The 14932-nt window shown below is 39.2% G+C and overlaps 3 protein-coding genes across 5 annotated transcripts; 2 read left to right on the forward strand and 1 right to left on the reverse strand.

Moving 5' to 3' along the window:
- The first annotated feature begins 79 nt into the window (after positions 1-79).
- On the forward strand, positions 80-2198 carry LOC105688895 (lambda-crystallin homolog). The gene is made up of 6 exons (XM_012405532.3): positions 80-240; positions 392-579; positions 688-896; positions 1309-1466; positions 1538-1680; positions 1747-2198. The coding sequence occupies exons 1-6, from the start codon at positions 203-205 to the stop codon at positions 1977-1979; spliced, it is 969 nt and encodes a 322-aa protein (XP_012260955.1). The 5' UTR covers positions 80-202; the 3' UTR covers positions 1980-2198.
- Positions 2173-8280, reverse strand: LOC105688804 (protein BCL9 homolog). Its single transcript, XM_048657174.1, has 8 exons — positions 6519-8280; positions 6083-6431; positions 5769-5992; positions 5405-5657; positions 4948-5294; positions 4423-4873; positions 4137-4338; positions 2173-4042 (listed from the first exon to the last, which is right to left on the reverse strand). The coding sequence occupies exons 2-8, from the start codon at positions 6357-6359 to the stop codon at positions 2404-2406; spliced, it is 3393 nt and encodes a 1130-aa protein (XP_048513131.1). The 5' UTR covers positions 6360-6431; positions 6519-8280; the 3' UTR covers positions 2173-2403.
- Positions 8281-8427: 147 nt separating this feature from the next.
- Positions 8428-14636, forward strand: LOC105688871 (nuclear factor NF-kappa-B p110 subunit). 3 transcript variants are annotated; one of them, XM_020853949.2, is made up of 19 exons: positions 8548-8564; positions 8673-8840; positions 9214-9354; positions 9452-9597; positions 9701-9864; positions 9983-10124; positions 10221-10362; positions 10441-10545; positions 10644-10755; positions 10844-10971; positions 11044-11238; positions 11354-11418; positions 11512-11751; positions 11825-11948; positions 12038-12282; positions 12383-12538; positions 12631-12732; positions 12826-13092; positions 13171-14636. In XM_020853949.2, exons 2-19 carry the CDS (start codon positions 8762-8764, stop codon positions 13288-13290), a joined length of 2673 nt encoding a protein of 890 aa, XP_020709608.2. In that variant the 5' UTR covers positions 8548-8564; positions 8673-8761; the 3' UTR covers positions 13291-14636. The 3 variants fall into 3 exon arrangements, with proteins under 3 accessions (XP_012260915.2, XP_020709608.2, XP_048513137.1); XM_012405492.3 differs by lacking the exon at positions 8673-8840 and having other exon boundaries at positions 8428-8564; XM_048657180.1 differs by lacking the exon at positions 8548-8564 and having other exon boundaries at positions 8571-8840.
- Positions 14637-14932: the final 296 nt, after the last annotated feature.

Here is a 14932-nt window from a genome sequence, read left to right on the forward strand (position 1 = left end):
TTTTGAACAGAAACAGCTGGTGCTGCCGCGCAGATCAGCCCATATTGTACAGTATTGTTGCAGAAGTCAAGAGTGGGGTATCCCTTCCACGTGCCATAATATCAATTGAACTTCTGTAGCTATCAGTCGCGAATTACTTAGCGCGCGTTCAGGTGGTGACCAACTTTATTCTATCGGCAGCAGTCCCATAATATTTGATAATATGGCTTCAAAGACAGAAAAAATTGGAATTATCGGAAGGTATGAACGATCGATAAATACGACGAGTCGTGACCTACATTCTTTAATTCGTTCAGTATCTGTATGAATTTACTTGAATATTAATCAGTTGTACTTCGAGTTGTATTTTGTTTATCTATCTATCTTTCAACTGAACTTATTATTCTCACAGTGGACTGATCGGTCGTAGCTGGGCTATGTTATTCGCCGGCGGCGGTTATAATGTGACGATCTACGATATCGTCGATGCGCAAATCACCGATGCTTTGAAAGACATTCGCGAACAGCTAGACCGGCTGCAAGAAACTAATCTCCTGCGCGGAAGTTTGACCGCTGACCAACAGTTCAAATTGATCAAAGGTGCCGTAATGTTTCGGAAGATTTTGTCACCACCATTGACACGATTCGCTGCACCCTGAATCTAATTTAAATGATCCGCTGTGCGCTAAAGGTTTTTTGAAATCGCAGGGACCACCAGTTTGGCTGAAACTGTTAAAGGAGCATCATTCGTTCAGGAATGTATACCTGAGAAGCTTGAATGGAAAATTAAGCTTTACAATGAGTTGGATAAACTTATCGACGACAAGGTCATTTTATCTTCGTCAACTTCAACTTTCCGTCCATCGCTGTTTAGCGAGCAGCTCAAGCATCGTGCTCAAGTACTCGTATGCCACCCTGTGAGTTATCATTTATTATTGCATAGCTCGCAAGATATCCAAGTTCCAAACGGCAAAAAAACGGTAGGAAAATTCCGATCGTGGATTAATTTCATGTGATACACGTTTATCTGGGTATACACCACTGTACCAGAGTAAAATTGTTAAGGAGCCTGGAATAGTTTACAATCAAGTAAAACGATAAAACGCCAGATATGTTTGACGTAACTGCAATTTCACCATCGTATCGACCAGCCTGACAATAACACATGAGCATTATGTCAGGCCACTTCAAACTCGCGTAAACACTTAATGAGATATTTACTCGCAATTGCGTCACGTACGCTGCCTGATTGTGATCATTAAACATTTTGAGAATGATTTTCAAGGTATTCGGCTAAATTTTCCGTTTGAAAATCGAATCGTTGTTTAGGTAAACCCGCCATACTACGTCCCCTTGGTGGAAATCGTACCGTCCCCATGGACCTTGCCCGAAATTAGGGTGAAGGCGAGAGAAATCATGACAGAGATCGGTCAGGCGCCGGTGTCATTGACCCGTGAAATTGACGGGTTTGCATTGAATAGAATACAGTGAGTATTTGATGCGATTGAATATGCAACAAATGTCGGACAAGTAATAACTTCTTTTTTCATACTAACAGATACGCCATTTTGAACGAAGCGTGGCGTTTGATTGCGGATGGTGTTTTAGACGTGAAAGATATGGACAAGGTAATGAGCGAAGGTCTTGGCATGCGGTATGCATTCTTGGGGGCGTTAGAAACTACTCATCTGAATTCGGAGGGTAAGTTACTACAATATTGTGGTATAATCAGTTGTCAAGTATGTTGATGAATCATTTGCGGTTTAGGTATAGCACGGTACAACGAAGTGTACAAAGAGACAATGTGGAGCGTCAGTAAGACGATGGGACCCGTTCCGAAATTCGAGGGTGAGGTGGCGAAAAAAATTGCGGAACAAATGAACGCCATCACTCCATTAGACAAATTGCAAGAAAGAAGAGCCTGGCGTGACGAGGCGTTAACTAAACTATCGACATTGAAAAAGGAGTTGGACGACAAATGGAAAAATGAACATTGTTGATAAATAGCAGGTATGAAGTTGTCAATGATGTTTCTTGATTCCGTTTCCCTCCATTTTATTTCAAGACATGAGAAAACTGTAAGTGCTCTCATAAATTATTAACATTCCATTTTATTAAGTCGTTGCAGAGATGATAAGAAAGTGCGATAATAATTATCTAACGTAAAACGAACAATATTCAGATATATGATGGTAATAAAAATTATCCTTTTATCATTATTTCTTTTTTTTTTTTTTTGTTCTCAATTCGTTTTTTCAGTCGTCAAAACCTTCATCATTTACGTCCTTTGTAATACATATATGTATATTTACAAGTCACAAGTAGTAAAAAAAAGATCGCTACGCAAAGTGCACGTCGTAGAAAAAAAAAGCCTATGAATTCATACGTAATACCATCGCTATTGCTGTTCTGAATTAGTCACCATCACCGTTCTGGAAGAAACGAGAGCGAATTCGCACTCATATGATTATTGGGATGCTGAGGTACGCTTCCTCTGGTACCGGTTGCATACAATTGTTGTTGGAAGTTGTGATACTGCTGGGCATAATTAGGATCCGAAGTCGGCGGGCCAGCTCCTCCCATGAATGGTCCACTTTTGAATCCATTCCCGGCACCCTCCATGTTGGGATGCATAGGTTGACCCGGAGGTGCCCTTGACCTGATAGCCATGTGATTCCCGTGAATTTGATTCCCTGGCATATACTGCATTCTCGGATTACCCTGGTTCGATAATTGGGGTATCAGATCGCCTCCGTAAGGTTTGTCCAAACCTTGCATACGATTGCCAGGGAAAACTCCCCCGCCGACCATGTGCTGCATGCGCATTGAATTCGGTCCCTGATGCATATTAACTTGCATTGCCGGTCTGTGCATCGGTAGATAATTTCCCGTTTGAAGACCACCCACAGGTCTTTGCATGGGCCTGTTCTGCATACCGGGATAAACTCCTTGTTGCATGGTATACATCGGTCCCCCGGGATGCGGGCCAGCTACGTTATTCGGGAAGCCAGGACGATTTGGTCCAGGAGGCTGATTCGAGGGGTTGGCAAAACCCTGAAGAAAATCAAGACTTGGTGGCGCTCTGGGACCGCCTTGACAGGGATTCGGCTTCGCGGGTAAATATTGAATAGTGTTTGGTGCACCGGGTTTCACTTGTACGTTCGCTCGCATCGAATTGTGATCCATCGGTCTCGGTGGTCCCCGTGGTTCCGCATGATACATGCCTCCGGGATGCATACCTCCGTATCCTGGAATCGGTCCGTGACCTGGTGAGGCGGCCCTATTCGGAATCCCTAAATTTCCCGATCGAGGAGCAAGACTGTAGTTGCTCGGTGGTAGGCAGTTGTTAAGCCCTGAACCACCGAATCTGTTCATATCTCCGTACTCTCCCATCCCACCGGGGTGACCCGGATGGGGAGCTCCGATGTCCTGCATTGAGTGCATCCCTTGAGTTATCCCAGGATTACCAGCGTGCATTATCGGGCCATCTCCTAGGTTGTTACTCGGCGTAATATTGACCAGTTGTTGGCTCATCTGGGCTAGAGAAGTTATCGGATCAAAGTGATTTGAGTTTATGCTTCCCTGAACAGCTAGACAACTGTTAACGTTGTTTGGGTTGAGAGGGACGTTATCAGGTTGCCCCCTGACGTTCATCGGGGGTCTACCGCGAGTGAAATCCGGCGTATTTTGTTGCAAGGATAATTTCGTCTCATTTGAATGATGCATTCGCTGTTGATTTTCATTAGACGACGGTGAGACGTCCTTCGATCTCGGTGATTCCGGCAGTGTCCTGGGTCGTCCGATAGTCTCGTTTATATTCTGCCCGAAAGATGTTGCGGGACTGTTTTGGCCGCTGGTTAGTTTCCCACCAGATAAATTAGAGGAATCAAATGGGGTGTGTGGCGTATTGCTGGTCGGAGTTCGAGGGGTCAGTGGGCTGGGCAAAGGCCCACTAAAACCACGATCCGTTGTGTTATCCGTCAAGGGGCTACTTCCAGCGACAGTTTGGCACTGATTACCGGGATCGGATAATATTCTGATGGCCGAAGTCGTGACGACATTGCTGGAATGTGAAAAGAAAAAAATACTTGTACTGATAATTTTTTTTTTGCAATCTAACGCACCACCAGTCTTGATTACATCGGAGAGTGACTTACGAAGGAGAGTTGTTATCCTTGAGACTCGTGTTCGGCTGTTTCTGTATCGTTAATTCCTGACCCTCGAAAGTATTTAGATACTGTATTTGCTGAGGACTGGGTACCGGCATTAAATTCGCCTCCTTAGTGGCAATCGCCGATCCGATTTGGTCGCGCTGTTCCTGACTCACGGATTGCAACGTCTGACAAAATATTTCGTCCACTATGCATCGAAGAAGGTGCGTTATAATTCATCACGATTGTCGCTGAATAACTATAAACGATTTTTATGGACTATGAAGCTCACCGCTTGGTGACTGACTGGATGGAAAATCGATGGAATCTTTTTGCGACGTGGTTCCTCCACCCGGACTGAAACCGACCAAATGAGGATGGGAAGCCGGTGTTCCTGGATTGCTGTGATTCAACTGATTTTCAATTTCAGCTGAAATTGTTCCGATACCAGAGCTCAGGGAGTCCTGTGTCATAGGACTTCCTCCCGGTAAGTACCCCGCTCCAGATCTTTGACCAGTTCCCGCGGGTGAATTTAACGCCGAACTTGCCTGCAGAGACGGAAGCGACAAAGTACTAGTTGGATTGTTGGGAGAGGATGGATTTGAACTCTGTAGAGCAGCGGGAACGCTTGCTGGTCTTGTCGATTGATGATACGGAGGTGGAGGACCTTGAACTTTTGAACTTGTTGCAGCTGCATTTCCTGCAACGGGTGACGGAACTGCACCAGAATGATCGGCTACAACCTTCGGAGGAATATTTCAATCATACGGGTTGATTAACAGGTGAAATTTAGCATACAAGAATTTGTCTGCTTTACCTTATTTTTTGGCTCGTATAGCTGACTTTGTAATTTGTCCCAATCAACGTCGGAAGAAAAATTATCCAGCGGGCTATCTGGTCCGGAAATCCCAGCTTCTGGTCTGAACGGCTGAGGTTGAGTTGAACTCAAAGAACTTTCAGCGTCCTCTTTTCGATTGGAGAATAAAAGCAGCTGCATTTTTCGAATCGTAGCTAACTGCTCTTCCCGGTGTTGACGTTGCTGAGGAGTCAAATTCTCATCGGGAACTTTTACCCCCTGTAACGAAGGCTGCATACCACCAGGGCTCGAGTTGCCGCAGGCTGGGGTGTCTTCAATTTGAGAATGAGGACTGGGCTGAGAATTCACTAGATGTGAAACAAAACAATCACATTATCTCGCGAATATTGAATAATTATCGGTTTTTTGTTCCCAATTTTATTTTCTTACGAAGTTGATTTTCAACAAAATTACGCACCTACTTTATTAATGGTATCGTCCACCGACGATTCTGCAGTACCTACGGACTTTTCACCACTTGTACTTCGCACGTTGAAAGTTTCGCTCCAAAATGAAGGGGAATCTGGACCCAACACTGGCAAATCCGGAGTTTGCCCTGGGAAATTATTCGAGCATGCCGGATGCCGACTTTTTTGCCCCGCAGTACCGGTAAAATTATTCAACCACTCCGTTGGAGTTTGGCCGAGTTTGTTTCCTTTATTTGGATGTTTCTACAAGTAGACAAAATTTTTTGCTGTTTGTATCATCTCGTTCTGCAGTATTAGGGTAGAAATTGCAAAATATCTCTTTTGTTACCGGTTTTTTCAACCGTCGTTCCATACCTCCAGAAATTTCTTGGTTCCCGGCTGCGCGCTGTGGTATGCTATGATGGATGGAAACTGCCGTAATAAAACAGCTTCGGCACCCTTATTCGCGAGCATTGTTGAAAATACAAATATCTGGCTTTGTTGTTGCATGTATTGAGAATCTCCACTGCTCGAACCACTTCGACCGCATTTTCCAAGCGCGTTAGAATCTGATTTAGACAATGAAGCGCCTCCACAATCTAAAAGTTAGAAGAATAAGGAGGATAAGTGATACTGATAATAGTTTTTCTCCGATGCGGACGAACAAATTACTAGATAAATTCAATTACCACCAGATAAATTACACGTCGAATACGATGAGCTGTTTTCTACTTTCACCGGGTTCAATGCTTGACCTCCAGCAATGTTGGATTTTAGCGATGGGTCATCCGTGTTTGATGCACCCGTTTTAGACTCTCTATTAGATGGTTTCGTCCCTCCTTCGGCTACATCGGTATCACTTGCAATTACCTTATCAGACATTTTACAAGGGTCCTTGCATGGTTCTTCCTTTACGATTTCATTACCAGGACAGTTTAGATCCGTCGATTTTTTCTCTGATTTCATTTTTTTAACTACTTTATATGACTGATGATGAGACTAATTAAAAGTCATTACGAAAAATTTTAAGAAAGGATCCTGTCGAAGAGAGTAAGATATAAAATTAAATCTTCAAGTGCCACAATAATAATAACTCTTTAAACAATTGTGAAAATTCATTCATACCAATGATATCCTGATGATTGACAATTATCGTTTATAATTAAAATAGCTCGGGTCAATCACCTTTAATTCCACGTCTCTACTTTACTGTTGATCATAAAGCAATTTGATTAAATTTATCGGCGACTGATTAGTAATCTCTGATAACAAATAATCGCTGTTCGCACCTTTTCACAATATTAAATTGTTATTCATACCAATAAGAGTTATTTAGAATAACGAAGACATTAACAAACCCAATCAGATTCCAAACATGAAATCCTATATGAAAGTTGGTAAACACGATAGCATGAATATGTACCTTTGACATTTGGAACAATTCGGCTTCGATTGGAAATTAAAATAAATCTTCAAACTCACGTTCATCAGACATAGCTAATCGACTTGATATCATTTCAAATATATAAACGATTCTACAAAATTCGAATTAAAATTCAATCATCGAAAAATAGTAAAAAATCTTCGACCCGGTGCGAAGATATATTTTCCACACGCGGTCGCAGCTTAACCGTTGACACGAAAACTGAAAAACTTTGCCCTCGGGTACCTTATACTCAACAGGTATGCATGTGGTTTTAGACCTGGGTTTGCTCAGCGTCTTGTCATTGGTCGACCATACGAGAGGGGCTAAACTTAAACCCTAAATTCAGCCAATGGAATATAATAGGCCATTCCCTCATTAGGGGTAGCCCAACATACCGATTCTCGGAATCACTGTAGTCGTTTTAGGACCCTTCCTAAAAACTGCACGCAAAAAAAATTTCCTTTCAATACAAAATCGCAACGGATTTTGGTATTCTAATTTTTTTACGTTATTTTCTTTTGCCTTTCTCCTTCCGTTCGACTTCTACAATTAAAAATTCGGACTACCATACAAATTCGATAATGTTATACCGATTTTCGTATCAATAAATATGAAACGTAATTGCAATCCATATAGCGACTTACTTTTCTTAATGTATCGAAAATTAAACAAATTATTGTCATTCCATTTCAATTATACGCACTCGTATAACTGCATGGCGGCTTGTGACTCACGGGTATTCATATTGTATCGTCTGTACCACGTGTTTTTTTTTTTTTTTTTTCTTTTTTTTCAAGCCAAGACTAAGGTTTGTAATGATAAACGTAATCTCCAGCGAGATAAGCTTGAGCAGATACATTCTCCGAATAGAAATATTTAAACAGATGTATAAATGAAAGTTTTTGTCTGAATTAGATGCTATACAGTATATTTGCACTTGTGTTCTCATACCAGAAGTCTGCAGATACGATTACGAGATAACAATGAATGCCGCTCGTGATATGACTTACAGTATGCTATAATTAGGTATATATCCCTGCTTCCGAACATGGAATATTAGTTGCACAAAAGTTGAAGACAATTTGCATTTGCAGTAATTATTATTGATGGATAATTTTTATTAATAATTCCTCTACTTTTTCTCACGTGCTGAATATTTTTTTGGCTTTTATGAGGAGCAATTAAATATCGTGCCATATCTGACGAATATCTGGCTATAGCTAGACAAGAATTATCGATTAAAATTATATTCTACTCGTAAATTGAGGTCGGTTGACACGAGATAACTGAAAATCATTCATAATCGTTCGATAAATAGATAACATTCAAGATCTTCGAGTGGCAATCCTATCTGCAATTTATTGGTAATCTCATCGTTAGGATATTCGCAAATTTTTAACTCAAAAAAAATTCCAATGCAACGCAACATCATGCATCATTTAATTTATGAATTGCTCATTACTGCTCACACACTGACAATGAGACAATTGACATGATGGACGAAAAAACGCAAAATTTATTTACGTATATAACCACATGTATATTAAGAATGATAGTTATATATATAATCACTGGGAGTTCCCCGCCACTTCGCGGAAATCATTGCTTGTAACACGTGACTTATGGTGGAGGGGAACGCATGTATTCGATTAGTCGAGCGGTTGGGATTTCGCGGGGAAGAACCTGACAATTTTATCAAGGTTATGCCTTTGACGTATACAAAAAAGAAAAGTTTGTCCTGTACGGTGAGTACATTGAATACCGTGAAGTTGATAAGCTAAGAGCTAGGCTTCCTCTGCTCATAATAATATCCAACGAGTTAGTGTGCTTCTCCAACAGCTCATACGTTATAGGTTAATTTGCTCACCGATCGTGTTGTGCATCAACGACGCAGTTACAAGTGGCGCATCTTTTTAGACGAGTGTGTTAATTTCGATATATCATGCCGGAGGTTTTTGAAAATATGCGTGTTTTTCAATCCCTTGGGCAGCTCGAGGATTACAACTATCCATTTATAAGTGGTAATTAGCACCAGGCATTCAGCTTAAGTTTTTATGTTCACTCTCGTTCACGAAATGTTTTACACATACCTCCAACAGACTATGGTTTTATTTTACTTGATCGTTTTTTTTTCTCAATAAAATCCATGTTAGGTATTTCAATGAACCTCAAATTTCGACAAGCGTCGTAGCATCAGAGAACCGAAGGTTCCTATGACAGTTTCAAAGCTGCAAATTGGTACAAGTATATCCCAATGAAACCATTCAATTGTCAATGTGGTTGAAATCATGAATCGGAATTGCAGGGACAGTTCTGACACTTATTTCATGATTATAAGTATTTAACTGATTTGATTGTGGGGTTGTTTGTACTATGTATTTATATTTTTTTCAGAAATGAATGGCCTCGGCATTCTGAGTCCAAGTAATAGCTCTCAAGATTCTCAGATGACTGGCAGCACACCATCCCCGATGTCGCTGTCAACATCGCCCTATCATTCACCTGGGGATTTTATAACACTCAATAATGCCACGGGTAATCATACATTAGAACCACCAAAAATTATAGGTTTAATTCCTTTACTAGGGATCTTCGATTGGGAACTTATAACAATATTGAATGTAACTTACAGTCTTGGGCAATCCTTACATAAAAATTATCGAACAGCCTGTTGACAAGTTCCGGTTTCGATACAAATCTGAGATGATGGGCACTCATGGGAGTCTGGGGGGTGCTAATCATTCCAACAGTCGAAAAAAACACGCACCAACAGTAGAGGTATTTATGGCACATCAAATAGAAAATAAGTGAACAAAGATATCATTAACTTCGTGAATATTGTATAATATTGGAGAATATTAACAAGAGATGATTTGTTTAGCTTCGAAATTATCCTGGGGAAGCTGTTATTCGCTGCACACTTGTAACCGCAGATCCTGAACGTAGGGGTCCCCATGCCCATCGGCTAGTACGTAAGGTCGGTAATCAAGACGAGGATGATCCCCATGAGATTAAGGTCTCACCAGAAACAAAAATGCAAATTGCGTGCGTAAAAATTTATTGCAATCAACTCTCCAAAACTGATCTCTAAATTATTATCTTAAATAAGATTTCCATAGAATAACATAATTTATTATATTTTTTGTGTTATCGGTTTAACCAGATTTCATGGAATGGGTATTATCCATACCGCAAAAAAACATATTAAGGAGGAACTTGTAAAGAAAAAACGATATTTAGCATTGGAAGACGCAAAACGCAGGAACATTAATGTCACTTCATTGAGTGTTCGCGAGGAAACCGAGGTAATATATTTATCATTACAATAAATGAAAAATTAAAGCAGTAACTGATATATGAATTAAACCATATGTTTATAAAACGTATAATTTTTATTTAAGATTAAAATGGAAGCAGAATCAGCTCAGAAGTGGATGAGTTTGAATAGCGTTGCACTCTGCTTCCAAGCATTTTCGCCAAATATCAATGGAGTCTTGACTCCTGTTACTGAACCAGTTTATTCTAATCCAATAAACAACCTCAGTGAGTGAACAAACACTGCTTCCCAATTTCTATGTCCTTTGTTCATATGGTATTCTAATAAATGATTATACTTTGCAGAAAGTGCACTCACTGGCGAGTTGAAGATTTGTAGACTTGACAAGATTGCAGGATCGTGCGAAGGAAATGATGAAATTTTTATGCTGGTCGAGAAAGTAGGGAAAAGTAAATATCTGCTTTGGGTAACATCGAATTAAGTTCGCGTAACGCGTAAGTTGAACCAATTTCGGTTATTTAATTTTTTGTTTCATTTTATTTTATAGAAAATATAAAAATTAAATTTTTCGAAACGAATGAAGATGACCAAGAATGTTGGAGTGACTTTGGTCGCTTCTCCGAGTTAGACGTGCATCACCAATACGCTATTGTGTTCAAGTAAGTTTCCTGTCGATAAGATTTGTCGGCTACAATGATTTTCAAGTAATTAATTATCAACCCACTAAAATGTGCTTTTTTATGTCAGAACACCACCTTACAAAAATACAGATATAACCGAGCCCAAGGAAGTTTTCATTCAGCTCTATAGGCCAACAGATGGTGATTGTAGTGAGCCTATGCCATTCACATACAAGCCAAGCGAACGAATGAATAGTAAGTTTCGTGCAATTTAGATGACTTGTCATTCTTATTCGTCAGTAATGATACTGTTTGTTATTTTACCAGAAGGTAGAAAAAGACAACGTATGTCTTATGGTAGCGGTGAAATTTCAATTCCTGCCTTCCATAATATTACAACAACACCAATAGAAATGGATGTTCCGCTGGTGCCAAATAGTTCAGCGGAATTTACAAAACTACTCGCAGATAATTGTCCGTCCGACGAAATGCGTAACTTTGTGGAAAGTCTTGATCTTGAAAGTGAGTCTTAAACAATTTTCATTTATGTAGTTCTGATAATCAAAGCTGTAAATCAGATATTTATCGAAATTACCCGCATTATTTGCATCATGTATTAAAGTATTCCCTTCCGCAGGTTATTTTCAAAATTCTCAACCGGTGGATAATAACTTGAGGTTTGATAAGCCTTCGTTAAATCAGGTAAGATAGCGAATCTGAGGCTGCTAATGTTTACAACCTTCCCTGTTTACTCTGACATACGTATCCTTAAATATTTCTATCATAACTTTTCAGGATAAAACCTCGTTTGCAAAAGATATTGTTCAAAAAATCGTCAAGTTACTTAAAAGTGATGAGTCAAATGTGACAGAAAAAGTTCTTGCATTGCTCAAAGAGCGAACAGCCTATGGGGACACTCCACTCCATTTTGCCTTGAGGCATAAGCAGCTCCATTTGGTCAAATTTATCCTTATGCTAGTTGCAGACAACTTAGCCTACGAGCCCATCATCAATGCACAAACTAGTTCTGGACGCGTAAGTTTTTACACTCCCTTAGATTCTGGAACCTTTTGAGTGACAGTGACTCTTATGTAATTATGTTCTCTAGACCTGCTTACACTATGCCGCTGAACAAAACCAGCCGGAAGTAACAAAAGGTTTGCTCGCTCTTGGTGCAGATGCCAACGAGTGTGATGACCATGGTTTTTCTCCGCTTCACGTAGCAGTGAAATGTGAGTTATCTAATTAAACTATACTGATGAGAGTACATAGCCAATAACATTGATTTCATGCGTTATTTGTCACTGTTGTTACGTTCCAGTACCAGAAGCTGGCGAGTGTGTAGAAATATTACTAAAAGAAGGAAACTTGAATATCGAAGCACGAGATGATGCTGGATGGTCCGCCTTCCATCTTGCTGCTGAAGCTGGTTCTATTCGAGCAATTCAGGCTCTCGTCAAAGCAAACGTTGATGTCAATAGTACCGATGCATCTTATGGACGAACTGCGCTCCATATTGCTGTAGATGGAGGACACATAGAAATTGTAGATTTCTTACTGAAGAAGGTATAGCTACTTATCGTAATCTGAGTAGTCGATTTGTCATTAGATGGATTTTTTTTCTCATGATCATATCACTAATTTACCATTTTCTATTTATTTTCAGACCAAAATTGATGTCAATAAGCGAAATTTCAGCGGAAACACTGCTCTACATGGTGCCGTTGTTAATACTGGTGAACGAGCTAAGGAGTTATGCGCACTACTTATGAAATCTGGCGCTGATCCATCAATTCAAAACCATAATCGAGAAGCAGCAAAGGTAAGCATTGTTTACTGTGTAATTTATAGCAATTTGACTCAGAAGGCTTTCAGAAAACATGCGTCATTATTTTGTGATCCTTTTATTGCTAGGAGTCTCAAATGCCTATAATTAAGAATGAAGTGGAGTCAGATGACGAAGATGACGAATCAGAGGGGCAAACTTCATTTGATTTAGCATCTGAAAAACCTGAGGTAAGAAACCGCCCATCTGGATGAAATGTTTATCATGTACAAAAAGTTGATACACAACCACAGATACTAATTAAAAAAATTTTGGGTCATTAGATTCTAAAATTATTGGCCGGTGAATCAAGTTCTCTCGAATCTGCACACTCCTCACCTGAAATGACAATAAAGCAGGAAATTCCGGACGAAGAAGACAGAGACGATGTTAAATTCTTGGACGAGGAAACGATATCTCTCTTAGTACCGATACTGGATGAGTCGATGGCTTGGGAAAAATTGGCAAAATTTTGTGGATACGATTTCCTACGACCTTCGCTTAAGAATAGTCCCACGAGTCCATCTCGCACGTTACTAGATTACATGGATGTAAGTATCTAACACATTTAAACTTGTTTTTTCGAAGGTTTTTGACAGATTCTAACCGCGAATCTTTTGTTCTGTTAGTTACAGGCTGATGTATCAGTTGAGAAGCTGAGAAAAACATTACTGGAAATGCAAGAAACAAGAGCTGTTGAAATTATTGACGAAATGATTTCGAGGCGTACTAGGCGAATTATTTGTTAATAAAGTCCTGATGTTTCTGTATTAATTACTTCTGAAACCCTCGCGGGTTGTACATTATTTGATGAAAAAATTACTGGTTTTCACATCAGTTTACAAGCTAGGTGGATGAATTCTTCGGGATTTATAAATTACGTTGCAACAACTATGATTAGATTGCATGTATATTGAACCGTTCGATTCCGATAATTCATTGATAATATCCTGGCCTTAAGCTTGACGTGATTATTTATTTTCATCAGACTATATCAATAAAATAAACAACACACCGGTATTGATTTTGTGAAAAACTATTCATATTTTTATAGCTTTTAGTCTGCTCTATTAGGCAAAGTAATCGTCAGCAATTTTTATGTTTCGTTCAACGTTAATCTATTTTCTCACTTGTATGTGCGTGTCACCTGAAAATATTTCATTGTCAGCGCGAAATTACGTGCCAGCAACATAACCAGTAAAATGTATACATATATCATTTCAAATTCGTAATACACAATTTGTGTGATAATAAGCCCGGGTGTAATACTTAATTGTAATTGTAAACTAAAATCAATCAGTTATACCGACGTATCTATTGTGATTTTTTTAGTTCTGCACAATTATGGAAAGGTTTTTATCCTGCAAAGTTTATTTAAAATAATATCATTCACTATTCATATTTATAAATCAAAATTTATCATGGACATTGAATTATAAGACTGTATATTATATATATGTATGTATACTTTACCGTTACTATAAAACTATTTTGATTTCAATCATACCTCCTATGTATCATCTCATAAAAAATAAACTTATCGCACAGGATTTTTGGAAAAAAACTACGAACGATTAAATCAGTCAAATGAGATCGACTTTGGGCTTATCTTTAACGCAGGTAGTTAGAAAAAATATATCACAGCCTATCCGTATACTGTGGAAAGATTTGTTACATTGCAAAAAACGTTGGTTTAAATTCAAATCTTTCCGGATTGACAAATTTTTATTGTTTTCGACTCATTTCTAAGTATTGAATAACTTTGATCGTGCGCCTAATACTTATAATAAAGAACAAGCTAAGGACTTACAATTTTTTAATCATGTTTCACCAATTTTAGAATTTATTTTCACGTAGTTTGTGAACTAATTTTTTCCGACAAACGTGGCTTTAATATCAGTCGACCATCACCTGTATGCCTATATTTTCTCATCGGTCCCGGGCTGAAAAGCAGATTCAATTTGAAATGACGACAGGCCGACATTGTATCTCGGCATCTTTGTGCTGGCTCATTTTGTCTAGTTGATCTCCATGTAAGTTGTTATAAATTTAACTGTACCTATTATTAAAGAATTCTAAAAGTTGAAATAATCAATCGAAGAATCCCAAATCATTTTTGTGTATAAATTAAATGTATTAAAAATGGTGATACGACGCATCAGTCAGTGAGAGTCGCAGGGTCGAGCGCGCGCCTCTACGCAGCTCCTGATCGGCCCGCTCATTGTCAGTAGGAGTAGGGGCAATGGTATGAATTGATTGTATATCCAGGTCCTTGCCATAGGTTCAGCATGTTCAGGAACATCGGGAATTGAATTGGATAGCTTTCGCGAAAAGTCTAAACCCATGTAGTCTGAAGTTAATGGTCAGTCATCAGCTGAACTAATTTTAAAT

Source organism: Athalia rosae, chromosome 6 (assembly GCF_917208135.1).
Source record: "Athalia rosae chromosome 6, iyAthRosa1.1, whole genome shotgun sequence".
Lineage (NCBI taxonomy): Eukaryota > Metazoa > Arthropoda > Insecta > Hymenoptera > Athaliidae > Athalia > Athalia rosae.

Bases quoted from the DNA above. Each gene is read 5' to 3' on its own strand.
- LOC105688871 (XM_020853949.2), top strand. From the start codon at position 8,762: ATGCCGGAGGTTTTTGAAAATATGCGTGTTTTTCAATCCCTTGGGCAG. The intron at 10,546-10,643 runs GTAAATATCTGC...TTTATTTTATAG, and splicing joins GGTCGAGAAAGTAGGGAAAA to AAAATATAAAAATTAAATTT. The intron at 12,283-12,382 runs GTATAGCTACTT...ATTTATTTTCAG, and splicing joins TAGATTTCTTACTGAAGAAG to ACCAAAATTGATGTCAATAA.
- LOC105688895 (XM_012405532.3), top strand. From the start codon at position 203: ATGGCTTCAAAGACAGAAAAAATTGGAATTATCGGAAG. The intron at 580-687 runs GTGCCGTAATGT...TTGAAATCGCAG, and splicing joins ACAGTTCAAATTGATCAAAG to GGACCACCAGTTTGGCTGAA. The intron at 1,467-1,537 runs GTGAGTATTTGA...TCATACTAACAG, and splicing joins TTTGCATTGAATAGAATACA to ATACGCCATTTTGAACGAAG.
- LOC105688804 (XM_048657174.1), bottom strand. From the start codon at position 6,359: ATGAAATCAGAGAAAAAATCGACGGATCTAAACTGTCCTGGTAATGAA. The intron at 5,993-6,082 runs GTAATTGAATTT...TCTAACTTTTAG, and splicing joins GACGTGTAATTTATCTGGTG to ATTGTGGAGGCGCTTCATTG. The intron at 4,339-4,422 runs GTGAGCTTCATA...TTCGATGCATAG, and splicing joins ATCCAGTCAGTCACCAAGCG to TGGACGAAATATTTTGTCAG.